The sequence below is a fragment of the Anopheles darlingi genome, chromosome 2 (assembly GCF_943734745.1).
Source record: "Anopheles darlingi chromosome 2, idAnoDarlMG_H_01, whole genome shotgun sequence".
NCBI lineage: Eukaryota > Metazoa > Arthropoda > Insecta > Diptera > Culicidae > Anopheles > Anopheles darlingi.
This window is the reverse complement of record NC_064874.1, coordinates 13356772-13374991: the sequence shown is the minus strand read 5'-3', so window position 1 is coordinate 13374991 and position 18220 is coordinate 13356772. Positions and strand designations below refer to the sequence as shown.

General features: G+C 48.0%; 2 protein-coding genes across 10 annotated transcripts in view; one reads left to right on the top strand and one right to left on the bottom strand.

The window, feature by feature from the left end:
- Positions 1-18220, top strand: part of LOC125950875 (RNA-binding protein Musashi homolog 2) — an 89267-nt gene that overhangs the window by 28891 nt on the left and 42156 nt on the right. For 6 of the 7 annotated variants that reach the window (XM_049679249.1, XM_049679248.1, XM_049679252.1 and 3 more), the window contains exon 3: positions 13339-13359. The exons of the other annotated variant lie outside the window; for it this stretch is intronic. In XM_049679249.1, coding sequence (XP_049535206.1) covers positions 13339-13359 — 21 coding nt within the window. The remainder of the gene's footprint in view (positions 1-13338; positions 13360-18220) is intronic. 7 annotated transcript variants of the gene reach the window in all.
- Positions 15097-18220, bottom strand: part of LOC125950912 (uncharacterized) — a 47871-nt gene continuing 44747 nt past the window's right edge. For all 3 annotated transcript variants that reach the window (XM_049679298.1, XM_049679297.1, XM_049679296.1), the window contains exon 6: positions 15097-15460. In XM_049679298.1, coding sequence (XP_049535255.1) covers positions 15359-15460 — 102 coding nt within the window. In that variant the 3' untranslated portion in view covers positions 15097-15358. The remainder of the gene's footprint in view (positions 15461-18220) is intronic.

Genomic DNA, 18220 nt, shown 5'->3' with positions numbered 1-18220 from the left:
TCGTCGACGATTGGGATTCGGTTTGGAATTCCATTCGTACTGCACGACGTCGTCTCGACGCCATAAACAAATTGAAGCTATTCGTTAAATCACTGTCGATTCATTTGCTGCTCCCTGTTCCCTTGCTCAGCAAGTTCTACATAATGCTGGCAATGTGCTGGACAAAGGGATTGCCGCGGAGGCCCCCTTTCGCACCCCATGCTCGTGCAACGTAGTAGGCCGCCCTGTGTGTATCCTCGGCAGCAAAGACGATGGCAAACGGAGTGTGGTGACTACGTTCTTGCTCACCCGTACATATTGGCGCTTGTTTGTTGAAGGTAGAGGCTCGCTTGTAAAAATGAAAATGAAAAGCCGTGTATGCGAGGCACTGTAGTAGCTTTGGAATATATTTTTGCAATTTTTATTCACCTCCAGCAGCGCGGTTCCTCCCGTACACTCACTTCACTTGGTGGCTCACATCTGGCAATATCCATTTTAAAACCATCTCCTTCTCTTCTTTCTCACGAATGCTTCGCCTCCCAAACAGAAGCAGAAAGAGATGGCTTGAATCGAACAGGAAACACTCCTGGCCGTTGCCTTCTATACGCTCTGTAGTACACCAAGCAACGAGCCAGACTACACTGAGAGCAGAGTGAGCAAGAGAAAAAGAGAAGCAGGCGCTGCTCGTTGCTTGTGCCAGCAAACTTGGACCTTTCATCGAAACGTGAAGAAACGAGCAGCAACCGCCACACCGCGCGCACCATCTTCTGCCACTTCGCCACGGACGTCCTTTCGAAAAATCCCGACTGGAGCACCTCCTCTTCAGTGGGGGTCTCCCTCCCTCCTAGTGGGGCTGCATTGAATGCCATTGAACGAAGCATGAAGGGAGAGCACTCCTTGGTTGGTCGTTATAATTTGCTATTCACCCAGTGCACGGCCGGCGGCCACGTTCGCGTCTCCGGGTACTCCGGGTAGAGGAGACTACGTACTTGGGCGGCGATTGTTACACCCTCTGCCGGCAGGGGGGGGGGGGGGGGGGGTCGGCGTCTGGTGGCGGCATCATCGTCGTGGTCGTCGTCGTCGTCGTGGTCGTTGTGCGAGCGAGAACACACCTCTACTCCACACGCCTTGCCATGTACCTTGAAGAGGCAACAAAATGAAGCATAAATTGGAAAGCTTTTCCCTGATTTCCCAACCAAACCAAGCTCAGAGCCGGGTGGCACTGCCTCAGAGCCCTGGTCTGCTCGGTGCTGCTAGTCAGCATCGATAAGGACAGTTAGACATTGGCACATTGTTTGCATTGAAAATGAAAGCAGTTTCGGCGTTCGCATTTCGGCTGAAGTGAAGAAGACGTCGTCGTCGGCGGCGGCAACTGTACTCAACATTTGCATAAAATGTAAATATATGACTGGAACCGGCAAAGGTTGAAGGAGGAAAAGAAGAAGAAAGAGGAGGAGGAGGAGGGTATCAATGTCTCTTAGGATGGTGTTCCGGGTTGTGGGCTGTGGGTCTTGGATCATGGAACCTCCCAGTACAAGACGATGTGTCGATGCCGCTCGTTCGCTCGCTCGCTTATTCGCGGAACTGCGAAGGACGCGAACCCCGGCTGGCAGAAGCATAGTATATTGACATATTTATGATTCGCGTTGTGCTCGCGACAACGGTGCAACCACCTTCACTGATAGAGGATAATCAATTTTACAGTTGGATTGAAGCGGGATCCCGTTTTCGGGTTTGAAGCTCCCATTATTCCATTTGTATTTTTAACGATTAAACGACGAAAAACAGTACAGTGACTACAACGTCTTGCAAAGTGACGAACCCTCTCTCCACACCATAACCAATAGCGTGTGTGTGTGTGCATAATGTGATTGTTGCTCCTCGGACCTTGAAGAGCCATTATTTGCGCCAGGTTTCGAGTTCGAGACGTCCTCGATTGTAGTCGCGTCAAAGACAAAGGGAATAACGCAGCAGAAACACGGCGTCAATGGCTCTGGTAATTAGCACAGTTGAGTGATATTTAGCGATCCGGCCATATTTGTGTCTCTTGTGCACAACAACGAACCGCACACGCGAGAGGTGGGCACAAAATGTGATAAACGATCGAGCAGCGGTCCAACGGGGGAGGTCTGTTGGTCGCGAGTGCGATCGATCGCGATCTCTCTGATGTATTAAAGTCGGCCAGGGAGAAAAGAGTAAAAACTGTCGTTTTGTGCACGCATCGGGGTGTGTGCTACTGAACTGGATTGTTTGTTGGTTGCACTGTCTCATTGCGGGAGGTATTTGTCGCGGTGCCGGAACCCGTGGTGTGTGTGTCTGAAAAGTGTACACTCCCAATCCCGTGGTGTGTGATGCATTAACAATGACCAGATGACGCGCGCGTACCACTCGCGTGTGCCATCAATTGCCAATTACCTTACGAGATGCGATTTAGCTTTCGAGCCGCCCGAAGGGAGAGGAGACATGAGATGTGCAAGAGGAGGAAACAAAACAGAAAGCACAACTCGGTGGCAACGGCTACGACGACGACGACAACGACGACGGCAGCAGCAGCGAGTTGCCAAGTCGCTAACATTCCCCTTGATGGGTGTATGATTGTGTAATTGAGTTGCTGCCTGCGCGGATGCGTTCGAGGCATGATTCCGCCCGCGATCGGTATCGAGTGCCACTTCCGTCACTGTCACTGCCTGGCATTTGCGCTTTGTGTGTGCCTGCGCTCTGTATGTATTCGATGGAACATTTTTTCTCTTACTCAGCTGATTCCTGCCCGGAATTGGATTCTAATTTGGTGGAATGACGCGCTGGAAACACCGCCAGTCCCCAGTCCCGTGCTTTCCGAGGGCACATTCTTGCAGCTACACAGCTCTTAATTACGTAAAAGTCTAAGCAAAAGAAGTGGGAAGGGGAAAAGGGGGTATATCGGTCACGTCGCCAATAGATGAAGCCCACCATGATGATGATCATCAGCTGGAATGGATGGATGTCCTGTGATGGAAGAGGAGATAAGAGTGATAAATCTGTTGCACGCGCCACGGTCGGTGGCGACGGTGATTGTGTTGTGCCGCGATTTCTGCTCGCCGGGCGGCTCACGTCCGTGATCTGTTTATTAGAGGCTAGGAGCGATTCGAACGAACAATTCGTTTGTCGGATTTTTATATATCCCCCCATCCCATCCATCCAGCAAGCATCTGTTGGATGCATTCCATAGAAGCGCGACAGTGGTACGTTCGTGATGGTAATACTGAATTAGTGAACGCTTGTTGCTGTCATCATAAAATGTATTATTAGGTAGATTGATTTTTCCAATGTCTCGATGTTTCCTACCTCTAGTCACTAGCTTCATTGTTATCCTCTAGTTAAACAGAAGATGTCGCGTGTGTTTGTACATTGTAGTAAAGGTCCAGGGAACGTTGAAGAACGATCCCGCTCTTTACGACTGCATTATTTAAGGATATTGTTTGTAATCCTGCTTTTTTTGCATCTTGAAGCGTACACTAGAAGAGATAGCTGTAAGAATCATCCTTAACCACATCTTACGAACGAGAGTATCACTTGCGTTGCATCTGTCCACATCATATTCTTAAGAGGTTGTGACTATATTCTAGTCTGATGTGTAGCACACTGACGATGCTGAAGACGAGACCCGCATTGGATGCTTCTATTGAGCATGGATGGGATGTGTACTAGCGTGTGTCTGTGTGTGTGTGTTAGTTCCGGAACTCTGGAGACATAAAACACCAACCCTACAGGACGCCGTGTAGGACATCCTTCCAACCGCTACTTCTTGTTTGGAACCAGCACACATCGAGAAGTGGGGAATGGGAGGAGCTCAGAGCTTCACAAGAGCTGGTGCAAACATTGCGCTAAGCCGTAAAAGCTTTCCGTTGGAATCGAAGGAAAGGAAGAAAGCAGGGGGCTGTAATCTGTTGGTGCCTTTTTGCCATATGATGTACGACGATGATGATGATGATGATGATGATGCTCCTGCTGATGATAGCGATGGCTGACGATGGTGTCGTGGTCCCTTCAGCTTATCCTTTGCCTCTTGTCAAAGTGAGGCCCTTTTGCTTCCTTTGCATTGCGTTGATGGACCGTTGACGCTTACTGTTGACGCTTTGTTTCGGATGTTGACGTGTAAGCAATGATGTGAGACCACCTCTACGAGTGTGTAGCGAGTGTGAATTACAAAGAGGGCGAAAGGCTAAGCTCCATGTAATTATGAAGCCTTTTGCTATTCAGGTTTGTGGCTCTCGTACAAGAAGGTATTCCATAGAATTTGACCGCGAGGGGTCGTTCCGTGCCTTCAAGAGATTGAATTCCTGATGGATAGGAATTTGAACGGCGTTCAATCTCGCGGCAAACCTCAGGCACTGATGAGCAGGGAGATTGATGATCGATGATCGTAAGATGCGAGATTGAATGATGAAATCGTGAACTTTGAAACCGAAAGCCCGTTCTAAGATTGGTTGCGCTTAGCCAGTTTTTGCCCGATGGCGCCGATGGCGATGGCGAATGGTGCGATTGGGGGAAGGGTGTGCGTACTGCCTCTACGAACCCTCGAGGCTGTTGTGTTCTTCCGTGCGTTCGCGCCACAAGTACGACGCGTCTGCAATTTCTGCCAATCTCATCGTTGTCTTCGGCGGGTGTCTTAGGCAAGAAACTGTTGTGGCATGTCGAACACAATGGGCGCGTATGTCATTCGAGGAGTGGGGTGAACTGACGAGACCCACCACGTACATCTTGTGGTAAGCTAACTGCTGTGGTGCTGTGCGCTAATGGAAGGAAGGATCTTTCGCAAGAAATTATTGGCCACTCAAGGCATTGTTCTTCGCTGCATATCGACAGCGGCAATCGGACAGCGTTGCTGATTACGAATTCCGACGCGTATTGATTTCGCTGAAGGAAGTTGTGATATCAATTATTAGCGCCACATACTGGCGTTTCAACAATTCTTCCGTACATGTCAGCTCGAATCAACCAAATACACGTCATCTGGCCCACGGATCGGTCAAGGTCATTCAACTGAAGGAGGCTAGATCATGGAGGGCATGATCACCCTCTGGTACTGGAACACGTCAGCTAAACGGCTCTCGAATTCGATAATGAACGGCAACGGCAACGCCGTGTGTGAACGGCGTGCGCTGATCATGCTTCGCTCGTGTGTCAATTAAAAAGGCTAAAGTCGTAATCGACGGATCGAGCGAGCATGTTTGTGCGCGCGCGGTCGCACACGAGATCGTGTCCCCCGTCATCCACTTCGTGGCAGAAGGTTTTTTGGATTAAGCTCTCTCGAACGTATAGAAATGCTGCGTACAAAAACGAAGCAGAACTGACGCGCTCCGTTGAGATGTGAGGGACGGATGTTTGGTGTTAATCCAGTACAGCCGGCTCCGATGGGATCGATGCACTGGGCTGAGCCGGGGGCTGATCATTACCTCGGTTGCTTCATCGCCATCAAGTACACCACCCCATACATTACGCCACGGTGTGGAAATGAAAGTTGCTTTTTGTCACCCAAGCAGTAGTATATCGCGTCGCCGCCATTTGCTTTTGCTTGCGCTCGGCGCGGTTGCTTGATTGAAAGTCGTGCTTCCGTGCGCGCGCGCACACAATGTTGCCCTGGAATCGAAACAATCGATAGAGTCTCGACACACACGAGAGTGTGACACTTAGTAGTAGCTGCCAGCCTACCAACAATAACAACAACAGTGTTGTAGTAGGCTGTGGCAGGGGCTACAAAATAGCGCTCACTCTGATGCTGCCCTGGTAGCAGTAGCAAGCAGCAGCAAGTAACAGTTTGTAATCGGTTTTTATGGCATGGCCTTCGCTGAATGTGCGGCTGGCCAGGGCCGTCAAAAATCTGATCCGTTCCCATCAGCTGATTCTTTCGGGAAACAATGGCCAACGGCGGTAACATTATGCTCTCTGTGGCCATGGAAGGGGAGCGCGAGACACGGCATTTTGTTTCGTTTTTCTCTGCTCTAACGTTTCACCCATCAACACAGTGTGTGTGTCTGTGACACACTAGCAAGGTCATGAATTTTTGGAAGGTGTTCTGTCTGTGTTAAGTGGATCTCACGTGGAATGGTGGCTTAAAATTTGGCTAAATCAAATGAGCTGCTTTCGTTTCATTTAGCATGAAGTCGCGATAGTCGCGATGGCGATGGTGGCCGTCGGCAGACGAGTTTTTCTGCTACAGTTCATTCTCTACTAATCAATGGCTTCAGTGTCGACTCGAGAAATGTATATTCGTCTCGTGGCATAAAGATATCGTGGTGTTCTTTCGTTGATAAATGAATGATGTTTCGGGGTTTATTTAGCTCCAACCGCCAACACCGAGAAGACGAGACTCCACCGGACCGTGAAGGCTTTTTGCACTCCAATATTTATTTATAATTCCTTTATTAACCTTCTCGAAAAATGGGAGATACCTTAAGCGTACTTCATCGAAGAGGTCCTTGCCATTGGGTCGACGGTGTCGTCGGGCAGCTCAAACAAACCGAGTTTCAACGAGCCGGAAACTCTCGTAAAGGAAGGAAAACGGTAAAGGTCGTCAGGGAACAAGGCGCATCGAACACTCCAACTGTGGAACCGACGACCTTCAGACAATCCTGCAAACACTTCCTTCACTACGACGAAGAACTCAACCGATGGGTCTACTATTTGCTCATGCAAGGCATCTTAGATCACTACAACACTACAGGACAGTTGTCACCTTTTGTAGGGCTGCACGGGGCCTCGCCTGTTTGCATAACACATACTAACGGGGTACGGCTTCTTACTATCTCTTCCACTGTTTCTGTTCGATCGATGTGGGCAAACAATCAAGCTATAGCTCCATTGAAGCCGACTTTCAAGGATTTTTCGAATAAACTTTGCTGTTTGTTTCGTGCCAGGAGTGTAAGAAGAATGTTTTCCCTGTTTTTAGCTTTGTTTCTGGATAACAAACATGTATCCCCACAGCTGGCTGGTTGGGGCTTCGCTTGGTGCAATCCTGTTATTGCTACAAGATACTACTAGAGGCGTTACCCAATGATGCAGCGCGCTATGATTGTGCGTTTTTCTCGGCATCTTGTTTGTTCCTTCCCAAAACAAGAAGTTCCTCTACCGCCTCCGCTTGGATTAGATTTAATGAACCTCACATCGCGCATCATACAAAAAGTTTCCTTTGTTATTTATATATTTTCATTTCACTCAGGACAGAACAGCAGTCGGGACGAAAACATCGTTCTTCAGATATTTTCTCTAGCTACCCTTTTTTCGCCCAAGACCTTCCGAATGTCTGTTACACGCATATTGCGTTTCGTTTATTATTTTGTCCGAGGCATGTGCAATCAGACGACTGTATGTAGTACTTGCTCAGCAGCAGCGGTGAGGGGTCGGTCTGTTTGCATGCCACCCCCTTTTTCTATCGTCTGCAAGTATCTTGTTGTTGTGACTGGAAATGCACAACAACAGCAACACCAAAACTCCATTGCGTTTGGTCTGTGGGAACGAATAATGGAAGCAGATTGGAAAATGCAGTTGATTAAAGTTCTTGTCTCCTGCCGTGATCCCTGTGTCTGAAGCAAGCTGGCTTCATGTTGTTGGTGTTGCTTGAGGATTTGTTTGCCAAAAGCCACCGAACAGCACCGATTGTGAACTCGCACAATATCGCTTTGTGCTTGTTATGTTGGGAAGGAATCCGGCCACCTACAGAAAACTCGGCTGGAGATATTTCTGATCCTTTGGAAGAGTAGAAAACGCGTGTAACTTCTCGCCTGGTGGCGCAAGTCCTTAAACCAACACTGGCCTGATGTTCGGATGGGCTACAAATCTCCTCTTCCGCGGCACAAATCGCGATGCCTTTTGGAAAAGGAAATTCATGTTTTTATTTTCTTTCTTCCCATCGCATTTGTCCGTCCGTTCGTTAGTCCACCCGAGCATTCCTTCGGAGCATATTATTTCTTGGCCGCGGTTCTATTTTTAGCGTTATGGTAGGATGGTTGTCCAGATGAAAAAAGTGCTCGCTTCGCGCCTGGACTGTTTTTCGGCCTACCGTGGGAAAAGGCATTGAATATCCTGCAAAAGGAATGCAATTGGTTTTTGTCGGGATGTTTTTTTTTCCACCTTCCTGGCTGTGTTTTCATGATGAAACATTCATCTGCCGTTTGTGTTTGCTCGGTGGCGCGGACCATTCGCTGTGAATTTGCGGTTGTTTGGACGACTGGCCGGTTCTTTTTTCTCTCTACTTCCTGTTCGTTTTCGTGTCCGCTGAGGCCACTTGGAAGTGGATTAGTTTTCACTTCGGCATTGAAGCGGTGAACCGAATTAATATTTTTTTGAATACATTTTTTGGAAGCAACATAGCACCGACTAATTTTAAATGGTATATGGTTAATGGAAGGGAGTTATTGTAAAAAGATGAATGTATGCTTAGGTTGCCAACAATGTCAAAGAACGGCTAGAATCCAAGTAGTCCTGGAGATGCTCAATTCAATAGATCTCACTGTCCCAGTTTCAAGAAGTGCAAAAGCATGGTGCGTTGTAAATTGAAGCGCTTATCCTACGCTCAATTATTAAGTTGCCTTCAAAGTGTATTGTAAGTGTGAACATGTTGGTTCCACAGTGATGGGAAATGCATCAAATTTACTTCCTCACCTAGTTATCGGTTCATTTGCAGCAGGATTGCTAGATCGGAAATTGATTGAATCATACGACGGCGGTGACGATGAGGAAGGAGTTGCACGAATGAAGCCGTTGGTTCCCATCTACTGGCGGACGCTCCGAGTAAACGTGCAAGGATGGAGCACAAGGGATCGTTCACTTGATGCTGCAAGTACTGCCCTAGTTTCTAGATTTGCAATTCCCTCTCGTGACGAGGGTAAAGTGAATTAGGGTTTGCATGTTTTAGGAAGAAATTTCCGATTCGATTTCGCACCTTGGCAGTGCCGGTGAAGCCACAGCCACACATGCGGTATACTCCAGGACGATGCTGCAGGTGCCGCTGGTTTGCTGTCGCCGTTCGACGCGAACGGTCGATAACCAGCTGCTGCCGGTGTTGCGTGTGCATCACATTACATGATGACATGAAATTGAAATCGACTGCTGCACCACCACCCAGCTGCCAGCGACCGGCGGTGACAGATGTGCGCGTTGCTGCCCCAAGTAAAGCTGCTTAATAATAATACCAGGCTCTGTGTTTCTGTGTGGCATCAGCTGTTGCAGAGGACAGGACAGCTGGGCACACAGAACCTTCATCAAAATGGTTGGTTTAAATGTTGGTTCCCTCGTGGTCCGTAAGGCTGGCTTGTTGATAACTGACGAAGGTATCGCCTCGCTATAAGTCCATTTCCCGAAATGGTCCTATCAGTGGGACTTGAGTTGCCTCCGTCGTCTGATTGTGGTCCTGCATTTGATCTTCTTTGAAAATACATGACGCAAGCGCCAATGCTCTGGGAGGTGAAGGGGAAAACCCGGCGCTGGAGGTAGCGTGGGAATAAGCAGGAAGGATATCGCAAGATGATGGTGCCCACTGTCATCTCATCATTTGGAAGCCTAATCTCTCTCTCTTTCTCTCTCGCTGCTCTTCCACTCGTCGTCCCCGGGGCTGGTCGGACGTTTCCTGCGAAAAGGGAATTACAGATTGACACTTCCCCGGATCGGTAAGCCACCTACGAGCGCGGATGGGTAGTAAATGGAATTAGGCGGCGAGTTCAGGTAGCCGCCGGCCTTTGCCAGCCAGCGCCTACCACGTGGGGCCCATCCGTGAGCGCCTAGGTGTCCGTGGATGGTGGTGTGCGTGATAGGTTATCAGGATATTCGATCCTTTATTGTTGATTTGACAGCGGAAACGGTCCAACTTCTCTGTCACATCCGATACTCCAGATATAATAGTAGTCCCTTCGGGATATACGGATCTCCTCGACGTGAAACGGATACGTCGTCCGCCGTATGCCTGCCTCTCCATCCGGCCTCAGGGGACGTTGCGGCGAATACACGCTCGGTTTATGGATCGCAGTTGGCGAAGGCGCCTCCACCATGTCATTATCGTTTGTTGGGTGTTTGTTTCACATCATAGCCGGCGGGGTGTGATTTCCAGGGAACCTCTTAAGAAGTTATGTTGTGGAGGTGGTGCACGGGAAATATGATATTAGCAAATGAAACATGGCCGTGCCAGTGTCATATTCGATACGCGAAATCGTAGGTCACACCTGTGACAGATCTGTGTTCCTTTTTGCTTTGCGTCGTGCATTCTTTCCGTCCGAGATTATATTCCGAGAAGTGATGCCAGCTGTGCCAAGCAATTAATTGATATTTCCCGGGGCGTGTAGTGGCTATGCGAATGCTCCCCCGGGCCCATCTATCTCGAGTGCCTTGGTCTTGCTCGGTCGGTCCGTTTGTGATTTATTCCATCTCCTCCATGGAACCTGATAAATAATTAGTTATTCATTCTTCACACGTCGCACACAACTCCTCATTAGTGGAGAATCACCGGGGTGTTCGGTCGTGGTGTGTCGACCGAAATGGTCCTGGTCCTGGTGTTAATTTATGCATTTCCACCATCTTCTGTTGGTCGAAGGCCGCCTTTGGGATCGAACTGAAAGCTCTAAGGATAATGCAATAATCGTAAGCTTCGGCTCCGGTTGTGAAGGTGTACTACCACCCCACCTGGTGGGATGGTCTCATGATTATTTCTTGGAAGAGCCTAACGGCCGCCACCGCCGCCCCCGCCTCTCTTGCTCACCTGCTGCTAATGATGTGGGAGGAGCCGTGTAAGGATGTCACTAATAAGAGCACCAAAGAAGCCACTAATAAGACGGAAGCCGCCCGACAGGAGAGGGTATGTCGCATTCTCCATCCGTGTGTGTTCCCTTCGTACCACACCGGTTCTTTATGGTGGTCCTTCATGATCCGATGGCATTACGAAGCCGACGCGTAATCCTTAGCCCATTGGCCCACAATAAAACTAAATACAGTCAGATGTCAGAGGTGCTCTCGGGAGCGTTCGCAATCCCGGTGCCCAGTTACTCTGGAAAGAAATGTCGTAATTGAATTCCAATGTGTTGCTGGCGGGACCGGACCGGTGGTGGACCACCGGGACCGGCCCGCTTCCCATTCTCGGTCGTAGGCAGGCGGGCTAATCTTGCTGTCGAAACATGTGCTTATGTTTAGTGTTGTCCTCTTCACGTGTGTCGTTGACGATTACAATTAGATTCAATGGATAATGGCAAGGGTTAAAGAGCAGCTTCACAATGTTTGTGATACGCGGCTTATCCTGTCAATTTTTGGGGTCTCCAAGGACCGACGATTTACGGAGACCGGCATTCATGATCATTCAAAGCACACGTTATGGAGTGTAAATGGGTGGTTTACATGGTAGGAGAAGATATTCTTAGATTACTGTAAACCCGTTTTCGAAGAAGTTAAGTGTAATAGGAAGCTGCAGCAGTAGTTCCGAAACCATTTGCAAGTTGGCGCTTACTGCAATCATATTACCTTTCAAGAAATACCTTCCAAAACCAAATCAACCATATCAGAGATGTGGTCTTGAGATTGAGAACGTTTCCAAGCAGACTCCAGATAGTTTCTGGTCCCAAGAAACAAGCTCTCACTGACATTACGATTGTAGTTCAACGAATTACGCTCCTCCATTAACTTTGACCATTAATGGACGGCCGAACAACAAGGATTGCTCGATGGGTAGCTGCGCACAGTTCGGCGAAACTTTCTCCTGCTCTCTGCCACTCCAGATCCCCGCCAAAATAGGATTTGCACCACTGCAGAGGCACGTTCTTCCGTTCCTGCACGCATTCACCTGGCTATGTGTGAAAATTCGCACAAATAGCAATTAACGTGCCTAATGAATGCCGTCCCTCTTTCACGGCACATAAAGGATCATGTGGCTACGGTGGATGCTGTTGTGTGGGCGGGGGATAGTAAAGCCCGAGTTATAGTGAAAAGGTTCGTTTTTGTTTCTCATTTACCAGTTTTCTGTCGTTTGCCCTTGGTTCCGGGGAACAGACGCGTGTACGCCACCGTCATGGCATGATTGAACCATTTTTCTGCTTTCCTTTTATTTATTCAGAAGTGGAACACACACAGACTCTCGTAGGTAATAATGGATGGGTATTTGCAGAGCACGTTAGTGTGTGTGTGTGTGTACCTGACAAATAGTGTGCATGGAATTTGTGGTGTTATTCGGTGTTTTTGAAATTGATTTTTGAATCAATAAACTCCCCCGCTCACCTCTTAGTAAGACGTGTAATGCACATAGTTGGCGTTTTAGTGACACTTCGGATCCAAAAGGCTAAAGCAGATGCTGCCGCCGTAATTACGATTCTATTCGATTACGCAATGATGCTGCATTTGTTATACCTACACAAGGACATCGCAATAATAGTTGATAATTTTATAGGTGTCAACTGTATGAAATTTAAATAACCGAAGCACATACTAGCACCATAGCATGTACCGCAAATTTTAGAGAGCTTGAAAAAGATTCAAGCTGGGTTTTCCAACATTTTTTTCTATATCAGCTCTATTCATTACTCTTTCTCTAGCATCGTTCTCTTCCTGTCTCTCGCTCTATGCCGGTTGCCTGGACTGCCTACCACCGTAAAGTTATGTTTTATCCTGATGATTTTTTTAATGATGATTGTTTTTCTCAACTTTGCATCTCGGAATGTTTTCCTCGCTATCGTTCGCTTCCGTCACCATAGCCATTAGTTTTGTTGCTGGGCAGGCGAGTTCTGTACTCCGATAGTGTACTACCATCTACTAGCACCCAAGTTTTTGGCGTTTGGATTTTTGTTGTTGTACAGTAACTATTTCGGTTACATCGGAATTTACTAACCAAAAGCTCCATGTTGCGCTGTAGCTACCGCATCTTACCTCAAACAAAAAAAAACATCGTAGCAACCTTCGTTAACTAACGCGATAGTTCTGAAAGTTGGATCTCATCCCTCTGTTATCTGGGCTATGTGGGAGAGTATGTGTATGCGGGATATGAAGAGAGCAACAAATAGCATAACGTATCATAGTAGCCTCCTCTCTTCACGTTTGCATTAGGTCGGTTTTCAATGCAAGCACGTTTTTTATTACGGTTTGTTGTTGTTGTATTTATCAGGACAGGCAACATTTCTACTACTATTACTTCTTAAACCTAGCTTCTTGTGTGTGTTTTTCATTTTTTTATTTTATATATATACTCTGTACCTTTACCTCTCAACGCTCATCGCTAACCAAACTCGAATCAAGAGAATACCTAAACGACAAACATATACCATAAGCCGCAAACACAGCTCTCGTCCGAACGAACTTTGTAAAACACTGTGCCCATTTTCGTTCTTTTCTCTTCTCCATTTCTTCTCGTTATAGATTACATGGAACCACTTATGGGTAAGTGAGTGATGAGATATAACAGAACCACCGTGAGTGAGTGGTGGGGACACAAAGCTCGGGAATATGGCCCAACGTTGTTTGAATGGGGAAGGAAAAAAAACAAAACCAAAAGCGCATAGAAAAAGTTCAAAAAAATCTTACGGAAAAGTTGGCGTAAAATCTATCATACTACGATGACGACGATGACTGCTGTGTGACGCCGACGACAACCACGATGCTCACGTCCTTCAAAGTAGTTAGGGCCCGAGACAGAGGAGACGCTGCACGGCAGCGTTTTTAGCGTCCGTCATCAGCTTTATGCCACTCTTTTCCCAACTTCCGTGGACCGTACCCGGCGCGTGCACATCTATGCCACTTCCGCTGATATGGTAGTATGCAACTTTTAACGTTGGTTTTACCTTTTACGTACCTTTCACGTGCACACAAACGATCAAAGAAGAAGCGAAATATGCTAATGGTCTTGCAGTGACGCCACTCAGGATGATGATGAAGATGCGTTTGCTGTGGAATGTTTGTGGAATTTCCGTCATCCCTCTCGACAGGCTCTCGTCTATACAATATGCCGTGTCTATCTTTACGTAGTACGGCAGTTTCGGTGCTCTTCAAAGCAAGGGTGTTAAAAAAGAATCATGCCATTTGGAGCATCGCTTAAGCTAATTGGAAGCAACGGTATGCGACCACAACAACAACACTGTATGTGCGGTGAAGTAGGATGGGATGCCAAGTCTTTAAAACGTAGAGAACAAATAGATTTAATCGAGAAAGAAGATTGACTCGAAACGGAAGAAAGAAAAGCCGGCCACGAGTGACAGAAGAGTGCAACGTCGCCTACTCTTCATCGGTTGTTTGGCTTCGGGGAGATGGTGGTTTGAATTCATCAAACCCATCAATTACAATCGTACCAGATGATAATTGATCGTTCGAGTTGTGTTCGAGCCCTCCAGAGGAGTGAGTGGCAACTCAGCTCCAACGCTTTGCTTTGCACTGTCGACGCCATTGTTAATGGCACTGACCAGCCACAGCAGCATCCTTCCACCTATCACTATGTTATGGGTTTGAGATCAGTGGCCCACATATTGAATCGATTAAATCGCTCACCGAACGAACACATACACGCACACATAAGCGCAGAACATTCTGTAGACGGTGGTGAAACAGTCAGTGGCATTAAATCGCGATTCTAGTGAAGAGCAGAGGCCATTGCCTATCGCAGGCAATTAATCGTCGATGGTTGCTCACACCGAGCACAATCGAGTCTCTTGTTGTTGTTGGTGTTGCCCGTCCGACGAGCACTTCCTTGTAAGATGATTTACCCTAGTACACGACCCTGCAAACTCGACGAGCAACCATAGCTTGGGATGCGTCAGAGTGTGCTGTGGTTGTGATGTTGGAGGCAGGAAAAAGAGTAGGATGTAGGCAAGTAGGCAGAGGACGGGCTCATCCGGTGCATCAAACGGCAAGCCGTTGCCCCGGGGATGATGGTGGGTTACTGACTGTTTTTGCTGACATCAATCGATTTATTTATTCAATTTGCAATGGTTATTACATTAAGAAGCGGTTCAGAAGTGCTCCGCAGGCTGGCCGTGCGTGTGTGTGTGTGTATGTTCTAGTTGTACTTCTATCAATAACAGGAAATGGCAACATCTGAAACAGCAAACAGAGAACGGGGCGGATACACGCGTTCTAACGTTTTACAGCTATCGAACGCTGTTAAGAGTGATTCAATTGATTGCAGCATAATCCGATGTTCAACTTGCTTGGTGCTCTGTGCGTACCAGAGCTGAGTGCCGCCTCTGTAACGAACGACAAGTAAGCGAAACATCGATAACAGGTTTGGCTGGCAAGAACGATTTCTAACAATAACACTTCTCTCGTCTCTTGATCGTGACGAAAGTGTATATATATGTGGTCTACGGATGGGAATATGGTTGAATGCTGCGGCCTGTTCCGTCATCGTGTGGCGGTGTTGTTGAACGTCGCGACACATCAATGTCATCTACTTCTCGGCCCCGGACTGCAGCTTCTCGTAATCCTCGCGATAGCTGAGCGCTTCGTTCAGCTCCGGCATTGCACCGTACTTCTGATTGAATACCAGGATCTGCAAATAAAGGAAAAATTGAGAAGCAAAGGTCATTTTAATGGTTCAAATGGCTTGAAACGTAACAGTCATCAAGTGTAGGTTTAACACTTAAGTTTCACTTCTTTCGTTGCGTAGGAATAACATAAACTGTGTGATCCTGACGCACTAGTTTGTTGGATCTTTTTTCCACATAAATAACTGTCGTGTCACCTCGTTCGCATGTCAGCATATAAATGTCAAAATGTGTGCTCTCCTCGCGATGACGTTGTGTTTTCCCACCGTGCGGATTGGTTATAGAAGCATATAAATAACGACGGTTGGTTAGCATAAATTGTGCGAGTCACTCGCGATCGGCCCTGGCTCGGTCGAGGGCACAAGTTGGCAGTATCATAAACCCAGCATAATCATAACATTATCCTTACAAAACTACCTCGCACTACCACGAGTGCGGTAGCAGCGTCAGGATTCAACAACATCGTGAGGCAAGTGCCCGTCCGTCGCCTTCTTCCTTTTTAACCCTCTGAGGCACGCGAGCATCAATTGTCAGCGAAAATCTGTGTCGGGGTGGTCGGTCATTCGTTCCTTCGGTCCGGCAATCGGATTTCACGATTATGATGGCCTGGTCTGTCAACAAACGGCCTCGCGGTGTATACTGCGCGAATGGCAAGTACGTTCGCTTCTCCCCCCCCCCCCCCCCTCCCGGGGAATGAACGGCGACCGATGGTTGTTGCTGCCGCTGTGGTCGGTTGTTTCGCGGAAGGTGAATCCACGGTGACCTGCTTTTTATGATTGTTGGTACCACCACCATCACCACCACCACCGTCATCGAATCGCGCATCCTATCAAAATTCAAACGGCAATGAACGGTGGTATCGAACAACATTTTGGGGTTTATATCGAACCCCCTTACCCACCAGTGTACCACCAGCCCCACCCCTGCTGTCATACACTTTCCATCCCTGCATCCCTTGTTGATGTTCTGGCTTCCTTCAGGGCGCCGTGGGGCACCGTGGGGATTGTGACTCCCGTCCTTCCTCGTACCCTCTCTCTCTCTCTTTCTCTGTCATGCGCCGCAATGTAGTTTGTTTATCGGGCTAAAACAAATAAATAAATGCTGTCCAGGGCGCTTCGCGTCACAATCCTCATCATAGCACAATCAGTAAGCCCCCTCCGTGTGCCATCCGTGTTGCGGGTGTATCGCGCGTGATGTGTGTTCGACCGACCATCGAGCAAACGCGTATCGTCCCAAATAATACACTCTTTGGAGAGTCAGCAAAGGGGCAGAGAAGAAGAGGGGTTGGATGATTCGCGGAAACTTATATTGATTTGGCGTACGTGGATAAAATTCCTGTCGCTACTTGCTTGTCTCTGTAGAAGTATGTGTCATGCCCTGTAGTCGTATCTCGCAGTGAGAATCGAATTGCAAAAAAAGCTGGAGCAGCCGGATCCCCGCCTTACATCATGCCCCTGGACTCCAACCGGAACATACCAAGAGAATGAAAGAGAGAGAGAGCAAGAGCTACTGCTGTACCTTCCGCTGCAAATGGAGTTCAAAACCGCCATCACAACGACAGCTGCTGACTGGCTGTCCATTCAATAAAAATGCCAAAGTTGCTGGAATCATCAGGACCTTTAAGTGGAAACTGTGAATATTCAACCTGCCTTTACCGTTTCTGGGGGGGATATCCGGGACATTGCCGGGATACTGCAGGAACCGAAAGCTACGATACGATTGAAATTCAGATTCCCTTCAGGTCCCTTCGTAACTTTGGGCATCCCTGGAGCAGGATCTTTTACGATGTCCGGATGGCGGGTCGTATTGTGAAAGAGAGCGGACCGGGCACCTTGGGCTTGGCTCATCTGTTTTCATATATATTTCGACCGCGAATTCGTCAAAGGAGAAGAGATTACCGAGGCGAAAGACGATAGCATTGTGGGCAGAGATAGAAAGAGAAAGAGAATGATGTCCGTGTTGTACCAAACGGGGATTTTGTGTGGTCTGACACGACACAAACCGGCAAGGGTAGGGTGGGTCCCCGTTATAAAACCCGATTGATCGATACACTTTCGTTGACTTTTTATCGGCACCATAATGGGCTTCGGATTGATGGCTTTTAAGTGATGGTGCTTGTGGTGTGAGGTAGCGAAGGGAGGCGGAGAAGAGGGGCTGTGCTGTTACGCACAGTGCCCTTCGGGCGGCGAGAAGTGCTAGGACAATGTTTGCGTTTCATGGTGTATCGTTGTATGTTTTTTTCCTCTTTTTCTACGAATTTAATGCGCATTAAACGTATAATCGGTACCTTTCGCGTGACGAAGCCGAGCGTGCGCGAGTCCTTCCCCGGGTATGAGGGACTTTTGGGAGAAGGATACCTTCCTTCTCCTATTTCACGTGGCCACGGGCTGTGGCGTGGTGCGTACAACACGTGGAAAACATAAAAGTGAATTGTTTTTACGTAAATCCTCCTCCTGGTTGGGGGAATCCCCCCACCTCGGGGATTGTGTGTGCGGCTCGGGTCTCAGTAACCATAGTACTGTGGCTGCTGCTTACCGACGACCGGACGGAAACCACTCAAATGATGAGTAGGCTGTGCGGTGGTCAGGATAGGCTCTTCAATCCAATAAGCAGTGCAACGACGATTGTATTAGGTAACGCTGCACGAAGAAGGAAGACGACTGTCACCTGTGACCGGCCTCCGCCCCAAAAGGGAGGACGAAGAAGAAGAAGAAGAAGTGTTACGGGTGCGGGAAACTAATGTAAGTTCTGCTTTAAATTGGATT